At 46.8% G+C, this 18,355-nt stretch overlaps 1 protein-coding gene across 45 annotated transcripts in view; it reads right to left on the minus strand.

Moving 5' to 3' along the window:
* Window positions 1-779: 779 nt before the first annotated feature.
* Sorbs1 (sorbin and SH3 domain containing 1) overlaps window positions 780-18,355 on the minus strand; it is a 223,240-nt gene continuing 205,664 nt past the window's right edge. For 33 of the 45 annotated variants that reach the window (XM_029532539.1, XM_029532563.1, XM_029532559.1 and 30 more), the window contains 4 exons: window positions 9,404-9,463; window positions 8,621-8,811; window positions 5,404-5,516; window positions 780-3,866 (listed from right to left, as the gene is read on the minus strand). In XM_029532539.1, coding sequence (XP_029388399.1) covers window positions 3,799-3,866; window positions 5,404-5,516; window positions 8,621-8,811; window positions 9,404-9,463 — 432 coding nt within the window. In that variant the 3' untranslated portion in view covers window positions 780-3,798. The remainder of the gene's footprint in view (window positions 3,867-5,403; window positions 5,517-8,620; window positions 8,812-9,403; window positions 9,464-18,355) is intronic. The other 12 variants (XM_029532655.1, XM_029532650.1, XM_029532627.1 and 9 more) reach the window with 2 other exon arrangements.

An 18,355-nucleotide genomic window follows, 5' to 3' on the forward strand; every position in this document is an offset into this window, starting at 1 on the left:
GGTTGCCTTTTCATGGCTGGGGGGGGGGGGGGGGGGAGGGAGTAGGCAAGGGAGAAACCACCAGGCCAGCTAGAGTTATTGCAGTGATCTGGACAAGAAAAAAAAAAAAAGGTTACCAAATTACAAGTGGTTGGGTTATAAATGAAGTTTGAGAATGGGATGATGGGTTTGGACAGGACGGAGGCACAGAGGAAGGTTAGCAGGCCTGTGAAATGCCCAAGATGAAGAATGGCAGACTCTGGAAGACAACACTCTCCCAGGAAGTCTGAGGCCCCAGTGTAAGCGACTACTTGGAGAAGGAGGACAGACCAAGGGGGAGAGGTTTGAGTTTCTTCTCTTCCAGGACCTCCTATATATACATAGCAGGCTCCACCTGAATGAGATGTCAGCTCACAGCCCTGGGATGGCTGCAGGGGAGGTGGTGGGAGGGAGGGCAGGCACTGGGATGCGAGCCGAGTGTTCTGATATACTTGATGTGGGGAGAAAACACAAGCATTCACCACAGCAGAAAACACACAGTCCCTCTTGATCTTCAAATACTAAACACCGTGTTTTCCCATGCTTTGAGGTGCAGACTGAGACATACATATTTCATAATGTTTGCTTTTGGCTCCTGAAGACACAGAATCATTATTTTTGTTATGGGAACAAGTGACACACTTTAATCAGTTTATTGAAGAACACAGCTACGCTACCGAGAAAGCAGTGAAGGAGGAAACCAGGCGGCCAATGACTTAGAACAAAGAAGAGCGAACCAATGAAGGGTGAGAATACAGAGGTGCCACACAATTCCGAATAAAGTTTATTAAATAATATGTACAGCAAAGTAGTAACTCAACATGTCTATCAAATCAATCCACTGCAATAAGGAAAAAAATAAATGAACAGAAAAACCTGTCTGCGTAGTACATGCGCTTGGTGTGCGATTTAAATGCAATACTTTCATAGGTTATATAGACCACTTTTATTTTTTCTCAATAATATCTTTTTAGGAGGGGTAGTAACCTATTCCAGCAATATGACTTAATACTACTGCAGATAAATAGAACCGCAAAAAGAAAAGTAAATGATATTATAGTTGTCTTCTCTTCCCCAGAGAACAACCGAATATGTTAACAATTTCCAAGGGCTATTTTTGTGCTAAAAGTCTGTAGGTGAATTATTTGAAATTCCTTCATTTAAATAAAAGTGTGTGTGGGAAACCCTTCATGACTCCCTCATTTTACTTCTTTTCTGCTCAAGTTTTAAAAATTATTTTTCTATACAAGGTAGGTACATGGGCTACACAAAGTTAAATATACATTACATATTTACAGTCCCACTTCTCAAACATGTGATTTTTCTTTTCCTGATCCCAGAGAGACTGCAAAAGGTAAGTGGTTTGGGGCTTGCCTTTACCTGGAAGCATGGCTAATATATCAAAACGAGTTGCACGGCATGCCGCCAGTTAGTTGCGCTTGCTGTTAATAAACCTGTATAAACATTTCAGCATAAAAATAGGTACTTTATATTACTAAATGTCTGAAGACAAAAGAGTAACTGGGAACCTTCCCTCTTTTCATTTTTGCTTTTCATACGCCGGAAGCAGGAGAGATTTTATTAAAGATGGCTGGCATACCTGGATTTGGAGAGATGCTCTGTGTGAGGCTCCCAGGGGATGCAAAGGTGGCTTTTATAAAATGGTTTTATTTTCTAGCTGTATTTAAAGGGGTGTTTGACATTACCTACTTAATCAAAAAACACCCCTCAGGAAATTTAGATACAATCACACTAGCCATGGTTGGCATCTCGGAGAGAGCAAAGGCTGCATTCCAGAAGAGTAAAAAACGCACATATGCATTTTTATTTATTTGTCCTATGTTCCCTTCGAAGGGGCAAAGTCAAAAAAGCAAGCAGTGCAGCTGGCTGGGGAAGCTGAGCTTGCAAAGCAACAAAGTCACAGACTCGCCAGGTCTTTCTGACCAGGGAGCTTCTGCCCCTTCAGTTCCATTCCATTTTCCCTTGGGATTAAAGGTGCTACACTGTCTCAGTTAAAAAGGATGTCTCCAGGAAGAGGCAACACATTTATTTCCCCACCAGCCATTTACATTTCAGTGTGAATCAATCTGTGGCAGTTTCTTTCCCGAGAGCCTCCTCGGAGAATTGTGGCTGATGGGGTGGTAGTTGGGGGACGGGTGGTAGTTAGGGTCCCGTGCTATCTAAGACAGCAGTCGGTCACTGAAGAACGTTGCTGACTTGTAAAGACTCCAGACTTTGGGATAGTATAGTGGTTAGGGTGATTCTAAACTACATGCAGAGAGCCAGGGTTCCAGTATATACCCCTATCACCTACAATCCCTGGCATTTGTGACCTGGTGCATGTAATTTGGGGTAGAAGAATACCAGAATCTGGAAAAAAAAAATCCCAGTATTTCCAGACATAAACTGCCCTCAGACAAAGGGTCTCCCAGCATCCCAGATGTTCAGAAGTGAGCCAAGGGAGAGGGAACCCTGACTGCATTCTAGAGTCCCCTGTAGGAGAAATGCGTCCCTTCCTCTCACGCCCTCTGCACATATCATGGTCTCTCTAGACTGGCTTCTCCTATGTTGTCCACTCAGCTGAGACCCTGGCAGGCTCAGCTCTGGGAACAGGCCACATTTATCTTCAGGTCAACTAGGGATATCCAGGTGTCAAAGGGTCCCCTTCTCATAACCAGGGCTCACAGAGGACAGACTGACAGCTGCCACCAGGAGGAAGATTGCTGCCTCATACCCAGGCCAGTGAGCAATACCTGAACTCTGAATGGAGACCTCACCATGTGCACCAGGACTCCCTGGATTGAGGTGGAGAGGAGGAGGGGGAGGACCAGAGAACACAACATTCTGGGTGGCGTTCAGACTCCACAGGCAACACAGGAGGCAGAGTCCCTCCTAGGTCCGGGAGTATCTTACTCATGGTGCCCCTGCAGCCAGCTTGCATCTACACATGCTAAGAGAGCTCCTGGAAACCAGGCTGTATTCTATGGGCTCAAGTGTATCAAGCCCATACTAAGCCAGAGAAGGAAGGCACAGCCAACCCTGGCTAGCCACTGGTAGTGACCAGGGAAGGAACACACTCCAAGTGACTACCAGAGCCCCAAGGTGTGGCTTAATCGTGTGGAAACACAAATGTAACCCATCTGCCAGGCCACCTGCTCCCCAGCTCAGGACACACATGGCATGGCTTTCTGTCTGAGTATCAGGTCAGTTAGGGGAACTATCACCCAGAAGGTTGAGTGCTAGGGCACCTGGTCTGCCACCATTTCTCCACCTGAACTTCAAGTCATGGTGCTGAAGGAAAACCTCAAAACCAGACCCGCCTCTAGCAGCACTTGAGGTCTGCTGGCTCTGGGATACCCAGGGATAGAGGCAGGAGTTGTCAGTGATGCTCAGGCTGGGGCCTGTGGAACACGGATGGAGACTGACTTATCTAGCCCCAAGGGGCCTCTTTAAAATAGGAGTGGGTAAAGGCTGGGCACTTTTTTTTTTTTTTTTTGGCTAATGTTGCTCGTGGACACTCCACTCCACCAGATCAGATTCCCCAAGCAGCAGGGGCTAGAGCAGCTCCCAGAAGCAGCCACGGAAATACAGATGTCTTCAGCAGATAGTTAATCCCTGATACACAGTGGGTTTTAAACACACTTCTCTGTTCCTTCTTTGAATTCTTTCTTTACCAACTGCATTAGTTTTCTTGCTGACTCAGTATTTAAATAAAGAGACCAGTTCATGAATGACGCTTCATCCTCCGATAAAAAATAATCTCTGTGCTTTTCAGTCTTCTTATAGATATAAAGGTTTTACATAGTTGCCTGGGAAAGTACCAAACTGCCTCGTCCTTCTTGAAGTGCCTGAAAGAAACATAACAAACAAGCAAACAAACAAAAAAACAGACACAGAATGAGAGGGCACATACAACTGAGTTCAGAGAAAATGCTGGAGATGCTGTAGAGTCCCCCTCTTGGTAACAACCTCCCACTGTGATTTGCAAAGCTTTATCATTTGGGCTATAAAATGATGGGGAGTGGGGAGGAGGACCCAGGCTCAGAGTTTAACAGATGTTGGAGGCAGAATCTAAACCCATGCCTTCTGACTCTAGCCCCTCTGTTCGTCCCAATGCTCTGTCCTTGCTGATGAAAAATGTTGGGTTGCAAAATCCACATTAGGCCCCTTCTGAAGATAACTGAGGTGTGCAAGGAAGATACTCAGCTCAACACACTTCCTTCAGCCAGGACACCCGCCTTCACTGGAGAACTGGTGTCCCTCCCCACTGGCTGGAGATAGAAACACTCCTAGAGGACCCTCACTGCAAATTTATTCTCAACCTCTCCTCTTTCTCTCTGTCTATCTTTCTCTCCTCTCTCTTTTTTTTTCTTGAAACAGTCTTTCTGTACAGCTCAAGCTTGTTCAGAATATAACATCCCCCTGCCTCAGCCCTACTGAGAACTGAGATAGAATATATACCAGCTTCCAAGACTATGAAAACAGTATAAAATATATCACTAACAATGCTATGAGCTCAAAAGATAATATCCAAATAACTTGGATTCATTAAGACATTCTTTACTTTTTCAATGCGGCCTGTCTAAAGTTTTCGGTTTTACACTTGGCACAGCTACTGTGTCGATGGGGCTGCAGTATGCTCTGTGGCCTTCGACTTCCTGATAAGACTTTCTTTTGTAAAGAACTCCATAGGGAGGCCTGGCTTTGGGGAGGGCAGAACATTTTCTAAGAGGCTGGTAAGTGTGTGTGAGGTCTGTGGTACTCAGAGACAAACCCAGGCCTCATGCTTTAAACAAATGTTCTACCACTGAGCCTTGCAGAACTCTCCTTTGTTTTATTATTTGAGCTGGTTGCATTTATTCAAGTTACTAGACGCCTAGAATAAAGATTTAAGGAGCATCCATACATGTGCTTGCACTTAATGGTGGAGACCTAGTCATGCTCTCGCTCTGTCTCTCTCGGTCTCTCTCTAGTAGTTTTTTGAGACAGGACTTCTATGTATACCCCTGGCTGCCCTGGAACTCATTCTATAGAATGGCTGCCTGCCTCTACCTCCCAAGTGCTGGATTAAAGGCGTGCACCACCACTGTCCAGGCCTTGTGTTGTTTCTTAGGAGTTTTAAAGATGGAATCTTTAAATATTAAGGACATAAACTCAATAGAAATATAAACGGAACCCAATTAGCAGCAGTGATCAATGTGACATTGCGGTCTGTCATAGACTCTGGCATATCTTGGCTTTAGGTTCTACTCAGTGACACTCATACAACCTTGAGATGAGTGGCCCAGCATTCCTGGGGGCTGGAAGACTGCTTTTATATGTCTCATTACTCCTAGTCCTTCTTCCAATACACGACTAGGAAGAAAAGCATGATGGGATTCTTACCAACAAACCATCCATCGTCACATTTTTCCATGACATCCACAATATCTCCATCTCGGAGTTCCAACTCATCATCATTCTGTGGCACATAACTATATAACGCTTGGTAGCTACACCTACAAACCAGAGGATGGAGCAGTGAGTGGCTCAGCTGCTGACAGGATCCGATGCCCATCTACAAATCCCAACACTGTAAACCCAGCACTGATGTAATGTTTCCCACTTCATGTCGAAAACGTTTTATTGACTATTGCTCTAGCAGTTTAGCATTGATGAAATCAATTAAGACCAACAGGGGTCGGGGGGACTTCTGAAGATCAAGTAATGGTTAATCTTATTTAGTTTTTTTTTTCTCATTACCATGGGAAACTTTTATTATCTACAGCCTCTCCCTAACCTCTATACACTTTACTACCTTTAAATTTAACCACACCCATTTTTATAATAGGATAATATAGGTAGATAATTAAGAATAATAAGTAGTTATTTAGTTCCAGGATTATTAAATTCTAGCCATAAATGTTAGAGAACAAAAAGCAATTGTACAAACAGGTGATAGATTATGCACAGGCAGAAAAATGTATAAAAATGTACATTCCCCATCAAATGGATTGGCTCTTGTTTGTATTCTTAGCATGCAGGAAGCTGAGGTAGGAAGATGTCACTGAGTCTAAGGCCATTCTGTGCTATACACTGAGCTCCTGGTTTACAGAGTAAGACCCAGACGAGTCAAGGACACCACAAGCAAACCCAGAGACTCAACAAACCTGGCCTCCCAGGGGCTCCCTGGGATGGAAACAATAGTCAAGGAGTCTGCATGGGTCTAACCTAGGCCCTCTGCAGAGATGTTGTGGTTGTGCAGCTCGGTGTTTTGTGGGACTCCTAGTAGAGGGAGCAGCAGCTATTCTGACACTTTTTCCTGTTTTGCGACCCAGGGGTGGGGAGAGGGACTGGCAAAAGAGGAGGCAGGGAAAACTGGTGTCCGGATAAAATATGAGAGAATAAATTAATAAAAATATCAAAACCCCTCAGAGCAATACTAATTAAATATAGCACATTCCCATTGTCTCGCTGTGTGGGGGCCCTTTTCCGAACACCCTGAAAATTCACTGCTTCTGCTCCACCCAAGGATAGCTGCAGATAAGGTTTTGTTGACTTGCTCGTTAGCTTAGGACATCTGGTCTGTGCTGCTCTGTGCTCTGATAACAGTGAGGCTCATTGTGAAACTGGCACCAGCTTCAGCAGCAAGGGAGAGCTTTGTTTTCATTCCTCCCTTACCAAACGCTTTTGGGGCATCTGATGTGCACCACCAGTGTCACAATTCAGAATAGTCATCATTTAAAACACCATGGTAGCACCAGATATTTTGTAAATGAGCCACTCAAATGCCATTTCCAATAATGCCAGTGAATTCCAATGTGAGAGATTAGGCAGCACATGGCGCTGGCTTAAAGCACCAACAGGCTTGTACTGAGTGCCACACATAGGATACTGTTTTCACCACTTGTCCTCGTGTGTTGAGATTTTGGTGGAAGGATCTGGGTGTCAGTGGGAAGGTCTCTAACGAGGAATGGAAGAGATGAAGATAGCTTTCAAGTTGGTAAGTGAATACCGTGTCTCCTGTTTCTGTATTTATTTCTCGCCTAGCTTGGATTCCTACAGCTGGATGTGTAACACATGTTATGTCCTCACTAGCTTCTGAAACTGTCCACTGTAACTGCTTTGCTAGAGCATGTTCTGGAAAATAACTCTGCTTGTCTGTCTGCAAACGGGTGGCTCCCTCTACTAGGAGTCCCACAAAACACCGAGCTGCACAACACCGAGAAAATATGCACCCTTGAGGCCTTAGTTCTAATGGTTCCCTGTGGCTCGGAAACTCCTCAGCTGAGTTCTTCTCTGGTTCTGGTTCCCTCCTCTCAACAGAGTGTCTCGTATTCTGTCCCCTACTTTCTACCTTAATCTTCCTCGCCTCAAGACCCAAGTCTGTCTCTCCTTGCTGTCCTGTCCCTGCTACTGTGTGCAAGTACCCCTCTCTCCTGGCTGTGCTGAGCCCTCTTCTTCCACTTACAGCCTCTCGAATGAATCTTTCAATGTTCTCTCCTCCTCCTCCTTCAGCACAAATATGCCTAGGAATCTGCCCTGTCTCCAATGTCCCTTGATCTACAGTCTCCCACCCAACCCCATCCCATACACCACCAAGCTTATTCTTCAGTCCTTTCTAGTGGAACACCCACTACTGTTACACACTCACCAGTCATTTCTCAGGCTGCCAGACAGAATGACCAGTGATTCTCCCTTTCTACTTCTGGTCTCTAAGAGGCAGGCAACACTGCTGGCCAGATGCTACAAGCTTTGTTCTATAAAAGTGAGCACTCCTGGACCCATGCCTGTCTTGCCGCTCTTTCTTACCCTCCTTCACCGACTCTTTCTCTTTACCCTGACTCTCTGTTGGGAATCTTATGTATTTCCATGGCTACCGTGACTGACTTCATTTTTCCTAACCAACATCATCTTTGTCCCTCGTTTCTGAATCCCACAGTTATCTCCTTAGAACAGGCACAATCAACATATAACTCAGTTTAAAAGCCTTCAGTGGCTTCCTGGTGCCTGCAGAATAAAATCCAAACCTACCTCAGCTGCGATCCAGAATCTGGTCCCACCCTGACATCTTAGCTTTCATCTCTAACCTCACCTCCAATGAACCATGTGCTGGCCACACAAACCTTCCTCAGGGTCCCCAAACTACCCACTTTATCCATGCCTTTTTCTCAGAGCTTGATTCAACTCACTTTACTTCTAGGAATAGGATTTTCTCCTATGTGTATAAACCACAGGGTGTATCCAAAAAAATGTTTTGAATGAATGAGTGAATGAATCAACTCTGTTCATTCATTTCAGCTCAGAAGCAAGTGTTTCTTTCTTTCTATTCTCCGCAGCACTGACATTGAAACTGGTTAGCACAGCTCCCATTTCCCCTTGTAAGGTCATTAACTCTTTACCCATCTCTCTCTTCCAGGAGTCCATAACCTCTTTTATTTACCTAGCACCTAGCTTCATGGCTGACAGGAAATATGGCCTTCCCTAGAAATCCCCAAAGAAGCGGGAAGCAATTAGCTCATCCTCCCATCCCCAAACAGCTGTGACGTCAGCCAACCATCCATTTTCCAAGGCAGCAAGTCCACCAACAACATAAGAACCTAATTCCCCAGGCTGTACTTACAAATCCTGTGAGGGCTGACTCCTGTCTGGGGTAACTCTTCGCTGCTGGGCTTGAGGTTGCTGAGAAATGATTAAAGATGATTTATTGTCAGAAGGGGGTACCTTGTGATGGAAGTCAAGGGGATGAGAGACAGTGCTGCAGTAATGAACAGATTTCTCCGCAATGTTTATGATCTCATTGCAAACCGCTTCCTGTGAGGTGGCCCCACGGTATCCAGAAACCCCCATAAAACAGTCAATGTGGGGACGGAAAAAAAAAAAAAAAAAAAAAAGAGAGAGAGGAAGAGATGTAACATTCCAGACGAAGCACGTAAGTCCAGGGAGAAAACAGAGTTGAAGATCCAGGTTAAAAAAGAGAGAGAGAGATTCCAGTAGTAGAGTGCAGGAGGGATCCAGGTAGGCATGGAAAGACAGGTAAGATACAGAGGAATTTGGCATTTAGTATGACTATTTTGAAAAGGCAGCAGCATAACAGCCTGTAATTAGTAACTAACTGTTACAGCTGGAGTAATCTCCGGCTGCAAATGCAACAATGTATCCCCCCATCATGCACTAACTAGCATATCATTTAATCCCACCTGCCGGCAGGGTGGAACTGTCTCTAAATTCCTCCTCTCCTTTAAAGGCACAGAGGGTGGCCGAATCCCTGGCTCTACCATATCGGTTGTGGGCTCTTGCAAACCACAGCCGGATGTTGTTTACCAGGGGTTACTCTGGTCTACAGGCGGCAGTCAGTAAGGGTGCTCTTTAGGAAAGCCACAGTCTTATTCAACAGGCATCTTACCACATAGTTCTTTTCAGATTCTGTGAGATCAGGTCCTGCGCTCAATGAATGATGAGAAGGCTGTGATCACCAAGCAAATCATAAGGGAGACATTTTAGCAGATGGCACATTGGAAAGGATTCAAAGAAAAAGCATGAGCAAATACACGTACCACACCACCACATTCAGATGACACCAGATATTTGCGGCCCACGGCCACTGGGTTTCCATGACAACATGGCAGATGCACAGGAGAAAATGCAGATGTACAGAATTAGAAGCAAGCATCCAGCAATGGAATGGGAAATGGGAAACGTGGTGGGAGTAAGGTAAGGACAACACGGGGTCCTTGGACTGGCAGGAGACACAGGGAAGGGCTGCCTTTAGGAACAGAACTGAAACACCCTCAGGGCCATCAGGGCCACCACCCTGGGGTACTCATAGAGACTGAATAATTACACTAGGACCATGTCCTCAAATGAATCTAAACATAATTTAGTCTGGTGAGGTATGGAGTGAGTTTCAGAGCAGCATGACCCGAAACACAGCAATGAACCATCTCTTGTCATCAGCCGGGGCTCTGTATGTTGCTACAGAAATGAGGCCATGCAACCAGGCCACGGCAGACCTTCCTTTTAAGCTGGACTCCCATGAGGTCAAGCCTCTGTTGGGAGAGAGTCTGGAATCACTTTCTCCAGAGAGGATTTGATTCCAAGCTCTAGGAAGTCCCTCTGAACGGATACTTGGCTGTCCACCTTTGGAGTCACCCTCCAGGTAACCTGTGTTTCAGAAGAACACTTAGAAATTTTATATGCAGGCCACACTTGTTTCAGAGAGAGCCAGCGAGACGAGGCCGCACAGGCAGTGCAGTGGTCTCCTGGCTTCTGCCACTGTCCTGTTTGATCTCTTTCACATACCACCATCTTCCACATATCCTTATCAGGTGTGCTAACTGACATAATCACCAATGAGTACATCCCTCCACCCCCAAGCCAGGAGACAGGCAGGGTGTGCTGATCATACTGTTCTCCTAAAAAATGCATGTTCCGAGGTGGGTCTTGCACGCCTCAGCATCACACAGCCCACCAGGAGAGGAGAACTGCTTGGCTGTTCTTTCAATTCTGCCACATCACCGTTCTTGCTCATCTCCAGGGTAGATGTCCTCACCTTGTTGCATGCCCAGAACAGCAGCTGCACCAGGAATTGCTTCCCTATGGGTTTTTTTTTTTTAATATTTTATGTGTATGGATGTCTTGCCTGCATGTGTATCTGTTTACCACATACATGCAACACCCGTGAAGGGCAGAAAAGGTCATCCAATTCCTTTGGGATTGGAGTTAGCGACAGTTGTTAGCGATGATGTGGGTGCTGGGAACAGAGGCAAACTCCGCTGGAAGGGCAGTCAGCGTTCCTAAGTACTGAGCTAGCCCTCCAGTCACCCACCCCTCGTTGTTGTTGTTTTTGAGACACTCCTTCAGGTTCTCTAAGAAACCCTTCCTAGCCTCTAGCACTAAAACCTCTGGCCTCTACTCCGACAGCAGAGGAGTAGAAGACAAAACTGAAGGGTCCTCTCAGGCTGTTGCTTTGATGTCTGGGGTCCTTCCAGCCTTTGCCAGCTGGCTGGAGCTAATTCTGTGCTTCACCCACCAACCACCCTGCTCCTGGACCAAGCTCCCATTAACAGAGAAAGAAATGGACTTTTCCAAGCACGCGCTATGCAGGTGTTCGGAAGAATGAAGCTAACTCTGCACACCTTGTGTTTAGAATATTGATGTGGGCAGCTTTCTAAAGCAAGGGCTGTTCAATAGCAGAAATGTCTGTCTGTCCTTCCGAGAGATGGTGGCATCATTCCCACCAGCCAGTCAGTGTACCAAAGAGCAGTGTGTCACCCAGGACCCTATCGAAGCACAGACTCTGGCCACTGCTAAGCGCTGGTGCCGCTGCTGACCCTTTTTGTTCTCAGCCCGACTCTGGAAAGCAAGAGTGTAGAGGACCTCAAGTGAGGTCCTCTGCCTCAGTGTGCCCCAGACTGGTCTGGGTCATACCTCACGACAACAAAAGTTCTCTTTAAAAACATACAGTCCAAATTCCAGTTGGCGGCCTGATGACCTCAGGCCAAAGCAATACAGGAGGAATGTGGACACCTCTTGGGATGGTGTCCGCAGCTTAGAAAAGCCCCTAGCATCCTTGCTGTGGCTGGAACCAATCACCTGAGAAATAATGTATTGCTCCAGTGAGGATCTCGGAACCAAACGTGGTAAGATGGAGCTGCTACTTATAAGCACGTCAAATTCTAATGGCTCCCACCCTACTTTTTACTAACTTTTGATTAGGAGAGGCTAGAAGAGGGAATTTGAAGATCTGGTGAGACTGAGGACTTGCACAAAGGCTCTGGGTTCAACAGCTGAGCCCCTTTGTGCCTCTCACATGGCCTCTCCCCTCGGTCAAGCTAAGATGGCTGACATCATGCCACGAATACCCAATGTCTACCTCTTCTAAAAGGGACACCCTGCCTTCTCTTCCTGCATGTTTTACTCTAGGACAGTGGTTCTCAACTTCCCTAATTCTGTGACCCTTTAACACAGTTCCTCACATTGTAGTGACCCCAGACATGAGATTATTTCATTGCTACTTCATAACTGTAACTTTGCTAATGCTACGAATCATAATGTAAATATCTGATTCTCAGGGTATCTGATATGAGACCGCTGTGGGGGTTGAGAACCGCTGCTCTAGATGCTCAAAGTCGTTCTCTCCTATAAAAGGTGTGCCATAAAAAAATAGCATCTGATCTTAACCCCAGGAGCGGCGGTACTAGAGGGCGGTACTAGAGGGCGGTACTAGAGGGCTATCTGGATCTCAGCAAGTCCTGTGGTCTCTGGCCACACCCAGAGCAGAAGATAATTACCATCTAGCTCTAACATCCACAGAGTACAGAGAGCCCTACTCCTGAGGCGTAGAGAAGACCGGTCCCCTCTTAGTGCTGGATAAATGAAGGAAATAGTTGAGGTAAATATTATCAGCTTCTGTTTCTCCTTGTTTACGTTTGGTAAAACAGCTCATAGAGCTGGAATGTAAACTGACTGGGGTGGGGAGAGCTCCCGTGTAGCTGGAAACCACCAGCACCCATTACCTGGATCAGCCCTTCACTTGGAAGGCTGTTTATCTGCAGAGGGCTTTCCCCCTCTAGGCACATGTTCTTGTTTTTTCCTGTCCCGCTTTCTAACACTAGCCGGCTCTGCAGTTCCTCCTCTGAGCCTGCACTGTCTGAGCCTGTGCCGAGAGCACATGGGTGCTCCAAGGATGAATCGAAATGTGCTACGACTGAAAAACAGACATGGGTTCTCAAAAACTTGGTTCAAAATAAAGAGGTGTAAAATAGATCATTAAATAATTTTGTTTACTATATTGGGTGAAACAGCATGCATTATTAAAATTAGCTCGTATATTCTGTTTCACTATGGTCACTATGACATTTTTTTTTTAAGACTTTATTTATTTACTATATGTAAGAACACTGTAGCTGTCTTCAGGCACACCAGAAGAGGGCATCAGACTTCATTACAGATGGTTGTGAGCCGCCATTTAGTTGCTGGGATTTGAACTCAGAACCTTCAGAAGAGCAGTCAGTGCTCTTACCTGCTGAGCCATCTCACCAGCCCCCCACTAGGACAGCTTAAACTGCCTGTGTGCTTCACATTTTCCTTCTACGGGCAGTGCCTCCAGTTTCAGAGGAGTTTCAGAGTCTGCCCTTCCTTAACCTAAGAGTAGATGCATGTTCTCATTGGGACCCCGCTGGTGCTAAGAATAAAGGGAACATGAGCTCATGCTACGTACATCTTGGATTCTGTAGTCACATTCCAGCTTCCCATGTGCCTGGAAAAACAGCAACCAGTCCAACGTGCAAGGTATGTGTGTGCACACGCATAAGCAAGCACACACTGCACCCCCTTCACCTCCCCACTAGAGGTGCAGGAGCTTGTTGCTGATCCAGAAACCGCTTTCTCTGGACTCACACGAAACAGTGTTCTTTTCCTTTCCCCTAAAAAAGCGCTGTGTGTGTCCTTGCTATTCCCCTGTTGTCTGTCTTCAGCTTGGAGTCTGTCAGAAATCTGACCTCAGCTTCCCTGGAGCTGTTAATCCCCTCAGGACCCAGAAAGCACCTGGTGCTCCTGCAGTTTACTAAGCATCCTGTTCCAGCTCTGGGGGTGTGCCAAAGGCAAAAGACCCAAATAAGCTGCACACATGCTAGAGAACCTGGAGGAGCGTGTGGGATAGACACCCAGTCCCTGTGTGGCCTGGATCCCCACACGGCCATCAGGAATTGACTATTCTGCTGATAGGCCACTGCCCCCGAGTCTCTGAGATGGCACTGCTCACCCTGTGCCTCCTCTGATTTAACCTCACATTATGCAACCTACACTGGCCTCCTAAAGGGGCAATGAATAACCAGGGTTCCCAGATAGGCTCTGATACTGACCATCTTCTGAACAAAGATTTCAAATTCCAAAATAAATACCATAATGTTCAGCCCTAGCTCTATGACTAGAGGGTCCCCATCTTATGAATTAATAATTAGAAGCAGGTAGGACCCACACAGCTCGTAGGAGGCAGCCCCTCTGCTTGTCAGATCACAGCCTCTAGACATAGACACAAAGCTCACTTCTGTAAACTCTGGAGGTGAGGTATTGCCCAAGGATAGTGACACAAGATTGACTGTATATGGAACATAGGCAACTCTGGGAGCAGGGGAAGTCTGGATGACTACTCCTGCATTTCCGTTCCAGGAAACTTCCAGAGAACCAGCAAAAGGGATTCTGGTTCCACTGAGTTCTCCTATAACATCCAACAGGGAAAAGGTGGTGATTTCAATAGAAAGCTAGTTACTGACAAGTCTTTGGGATCCCCACTGCTTGTACTTAATGTCCTTTGAGAGCACCCCTGGGACAACGCATAGACTTCCTTGTAATTAAAATCTGTTCCCAACAATCAGGAACACTCAGTCTTCTCACATCAGACTCTGTCCACCTTGCTCATCTCTGTCCTATTAGGAGAGATGGCGGCTGTGTGGCTCAGCTGTGAGGAACCGAGGACCTTTCCAGTGTACCTCAGGCTTTTTTCTTCATAACAAAAGAAAATAAAAAAGAGACATTAGTGTGTCGAGTACAGACCCATTGCGTTAGTGCGGGACTGCATATGTCATGGTGGGCAGGTGAAAGACGGTAACCGCCCTATCATGTGGGTGCTAGGGATTGAACTCAGCCCGCCAGGCTTGGTGGCATGTGCCTTTGTTACCCACTGAGCCACCTTGCTGGCCTGCAAATTCCTAAATTCTTCATTTATACAACCCAAGCAAAACGAGTCTCCTGTGCCCTAGCTTTCCCTCACAGCTCCCAGCCCCCAGCCGCCATGTTCTTCTCGGGGTGGAAAGGCATCTTTTGTCTTCGGTCCCTTTCCTGCTTCCCCAGCAGCACACATCAGGACCTGTCAGAGCTGAGCCTCCATTACGTGGCCTGTGCTAAGTGTGCCATCTCCAGTCTATCTGGCCATCTGTTTCCTGGACTCTAAGTTTTGTGCATTTGCCCCTGTCCTCGGTCCCTTAGGTGCCCTGTCAGAGGGAAACTTCACAACCACCAAGCCGATCATTCAGGGAGTGCTGAGGGAAGGTCACCTCTCAGTGCTCTGCTGCGGGCACCTGATCTCTACAGATGCTGACACCTGGATCTCTACAGAAGCTGCCCATTTCTTCTGGTACCACAGCAGGGATGAACGCTGCAGCTTCTGGTCTTGGTTTCCCACCATTAAGTGGTAAGAGAACACTTGCAGGTAATTTTGTCAGAATAGTGTCAGTGTCTCTCCTCCTCTCATAAACTCGTGTGTGTGTGTGTGTGTGTGTGTGTGTTGTAATCTTAATACTTCTCACTTCCTTTTGTTCCTACAAGCTATACTTCATTCTTCCCTTCCTTTCCTGATTCCCATTCTCCAGCCAGGGCCCTGCTTTTGTTTGTATCTTTCTGGGGACTGACTTTAGTTCCCACATGCTTACCAAAGCACATATTTCTGTCTTTAGCCAAGTTGCACCTCTCCTCTCCCTGATCCTTCTGCCTCTCCTTCCTGAGTTATGGGACCACAGGGATGCCTGATTTAATTTAGAACTTCAGTGAGGATTCTCCCAAATGTCAAGCACTCTTATACACACAAGTCCAGATGCCTGTCAGCAAACTGCTTCTCTCTTGGGGAGGCACAGTAAATGTTTGCTGGCGCTATTGGTGGAGCGTTCGCACAGATCTCCTCCTTTCCTTTCTAGATTAGCTGCACTACATGCTAAATCCACATTGTGCCAGACAGAATCCGAGAACTTGCCAGTTAATCCTGATCTCCTGGGTGTTTTCTGTGTCCCTATGTGTGCTTTTGTCCAGTCAACAAAGTCATCACTCAAAAAAGCAAGCAAAAAGGTGTTTGTTTTTCAACAGCGAAGCTCTGCGGGTCTATAATAAGGCCCATACTTCAAACACTGTGTGTTCTTTCTCATCGACTGAAATTCGCATGGGCTCCTCACCTCATCTCAGAATACCACAGCGGAAAGGAAGTTCAGCTCTCACGTCAGCATCTTTTGTTTATGAACAAGGAAGTTTGAGGGAAGGAGATGTGACTCATCCACAGACACTCAGTGGGCTGACGGCACAGCTAGAACCAGAACCTGGAGACCAACGCTCCCCACTGCCTCCCTAGAGACCCTGGCACTGATTTACCCCTTCTGGTGTTCAGAGAAAACAAACCTAAAAATAAGCAGCTGGCCCAGAGTGAAAGCGTTCTGAGGGTAGAAATGACTGAGACATCAAAGCATCCTCCGTAGGTGTTCACCTATCCGTTAAGTGAGGATATGGGCAGGTGACCCAGGGCTAGGAATGCAGCAGAGCAGGAACTGACTGTCAGTGGCTAGGGAACAGCGAGGGAGACGGCATCCATGCTCTTAAGAGGTATGGCGAATGCTGGAGGCACAAACAGGCATTGGCCAAGCTGTGGTCCCAGCCCCCTGGCAAGTTCCCACTGATCTATCAACTCATAGGTTCATCCAAAGCTTGCTGAATCTAAGACCACATCTTTCTCCATATACACATTATACATCATACTTCCTACTTCCGGGCCTTTGACTATCAAGTACAATCTGCTGTATCTATGGGAAAACTCCCTAATACTTAAACCACACACACACACACACACACACACACACACACACACACACACACTCTTAATGCCCTTCAGGAACACAGGCCTGCAAAAGGGCAAATGCATGAGAGCATGCTCCCAAGGTCAGGCTCAGAGCTCTTCATCCAGTTGTGCAGGGGTTGGGGAGATAGCCAGTGAAGGCCTCCTAGGAAATGTAGCATCTACAGGAAGCCATGAAGGACAAAGCAAGAGCAAGTGCACACACAAAAGCTGGAGAAACTTTAGAAGAGGCTGCCTTGTTGTCTCAAAGAGCATCTCACTAGGGAGTCTTCCAAGGCCAGAGGAAAGAGGTCCCTGAGAGGCAGAGGAAACCCACAGTGATGTCCAGGCCTTTTGGCTCCCGGGGCACTTAGTGCACTGCTGGACAGCAGATATTCAGAAGGAGAGGCAAATGATCGTAACGCCTTGGACCACATTCTCACTTAACATCTGCTTACTGCTCAGATGTGCAAACAAGTCCCTCGTCCCAACCGAAGGACAAACAGAACCTGGGGCTCATCAAGAAGAGTGGCTGGCAAGTTTCTTGACACTGGAATGCATTTACCCAGACAAGTGGCACTGCCTGAGGTCATATCCTGACAGGGCCACTAGAGAACAGTTGATGAAGTCAGTCCTTCCCATCTTTAGCTTGCCTGTCAGCCAAACAGATCTCAAGAAGAGGGAGTCCTTTATAAAGGATGCATCCCCAGAGCTGTCTCGGCTGAAGTGAGCAGCTGAGAGGGCTTGTGCGTATGCAGCTACTCTTCCACATGAGGGGTAGCCACCCCCAGTTCTCAAAAGCAGCCAATCAGACCATGGCCTCTACATATCCATGGGGAAATAGCTTGTGCCAGGAAAGGAGGAGGAAGGGAGGGGACAGGAAGTGATACACCTGCTGTCCAGAGACTCACCAGGAAAGGAGAGCTAACCCTCAACAGGCCTGGCCTTTCAATCAGCACAAACTCTGGTACTGCCAGCTCCTCCCACCCTTGGCAGGAAGCAGGAAGTGTGTTCCTTGAACCTCACTGGTGCTTCGGTACTGTGCTGTGCGTACTTCCTGTACACACTGAATCCTGGAACAGGACCGAGGTGATGACTCACACCTGGCAATCAGGAGGGCTCCTGATTTAGGCGGATCTGTGAACCGCTCCTCTGTCAGACATTTCTTCCTTTTCAACCAACAACTCCACCACCTCTTCCGGTGAACTACTTTTTCCCTCTCAATCAGATGGACAGTTTTCTTTAGAGTACACCTGTCCCAGAGCCCTGCACTAGGAGATAGAACAACCACATAGAGCAGTCAGAGCAGGAATTCCTATGGAGACTGACCATATGTCAGTACTGTACTGACATCCACTGTTTTATTGATCGTCACAGTGGCCCTTCCAGGGAGGGGTGCACTGTTTGTTTTCACCCCTACATTACATATGAGTAACTAGGGCCTGGGGGGCAGGGGGAGCATGTTCAGTGCTTGCTTGCTAACTTTATGTAGTCTAAGCCCAATTTCACATAAATTACCATACACTTGATTACCCTCAGTGATCTCCACTCCACACCAGACGCACAGGCCTGTGGAGGTCCAGTCTGCCTTTGTGCTCCTGTTACTGGCCAGGTGACACAACTGTGTCAGCCACTGTCACTGGATATGGGCTCTGAAAGAAAGGGATTTAACAACCTCTGGACCCTGTCCATAGACCAGTAATAGCAGCACCTTGAACCATTCCTCAAAAACCAAACAGAGCTACAAGAGGAAATAGGAGCAAC

The sequence above is a fragment of the Mus pahari genome, chromosome 1 (assembly GCF_900095145.1).
Source record: "Mus pahari chromosome 1, PAHARI_EIJ_v1.1, whole genome shotgun sequence".
NCBI lineage: Eukaryota > Metazoa > Chordata > Mammalia > Rodentia > Muridae > Mus > Mus pahari.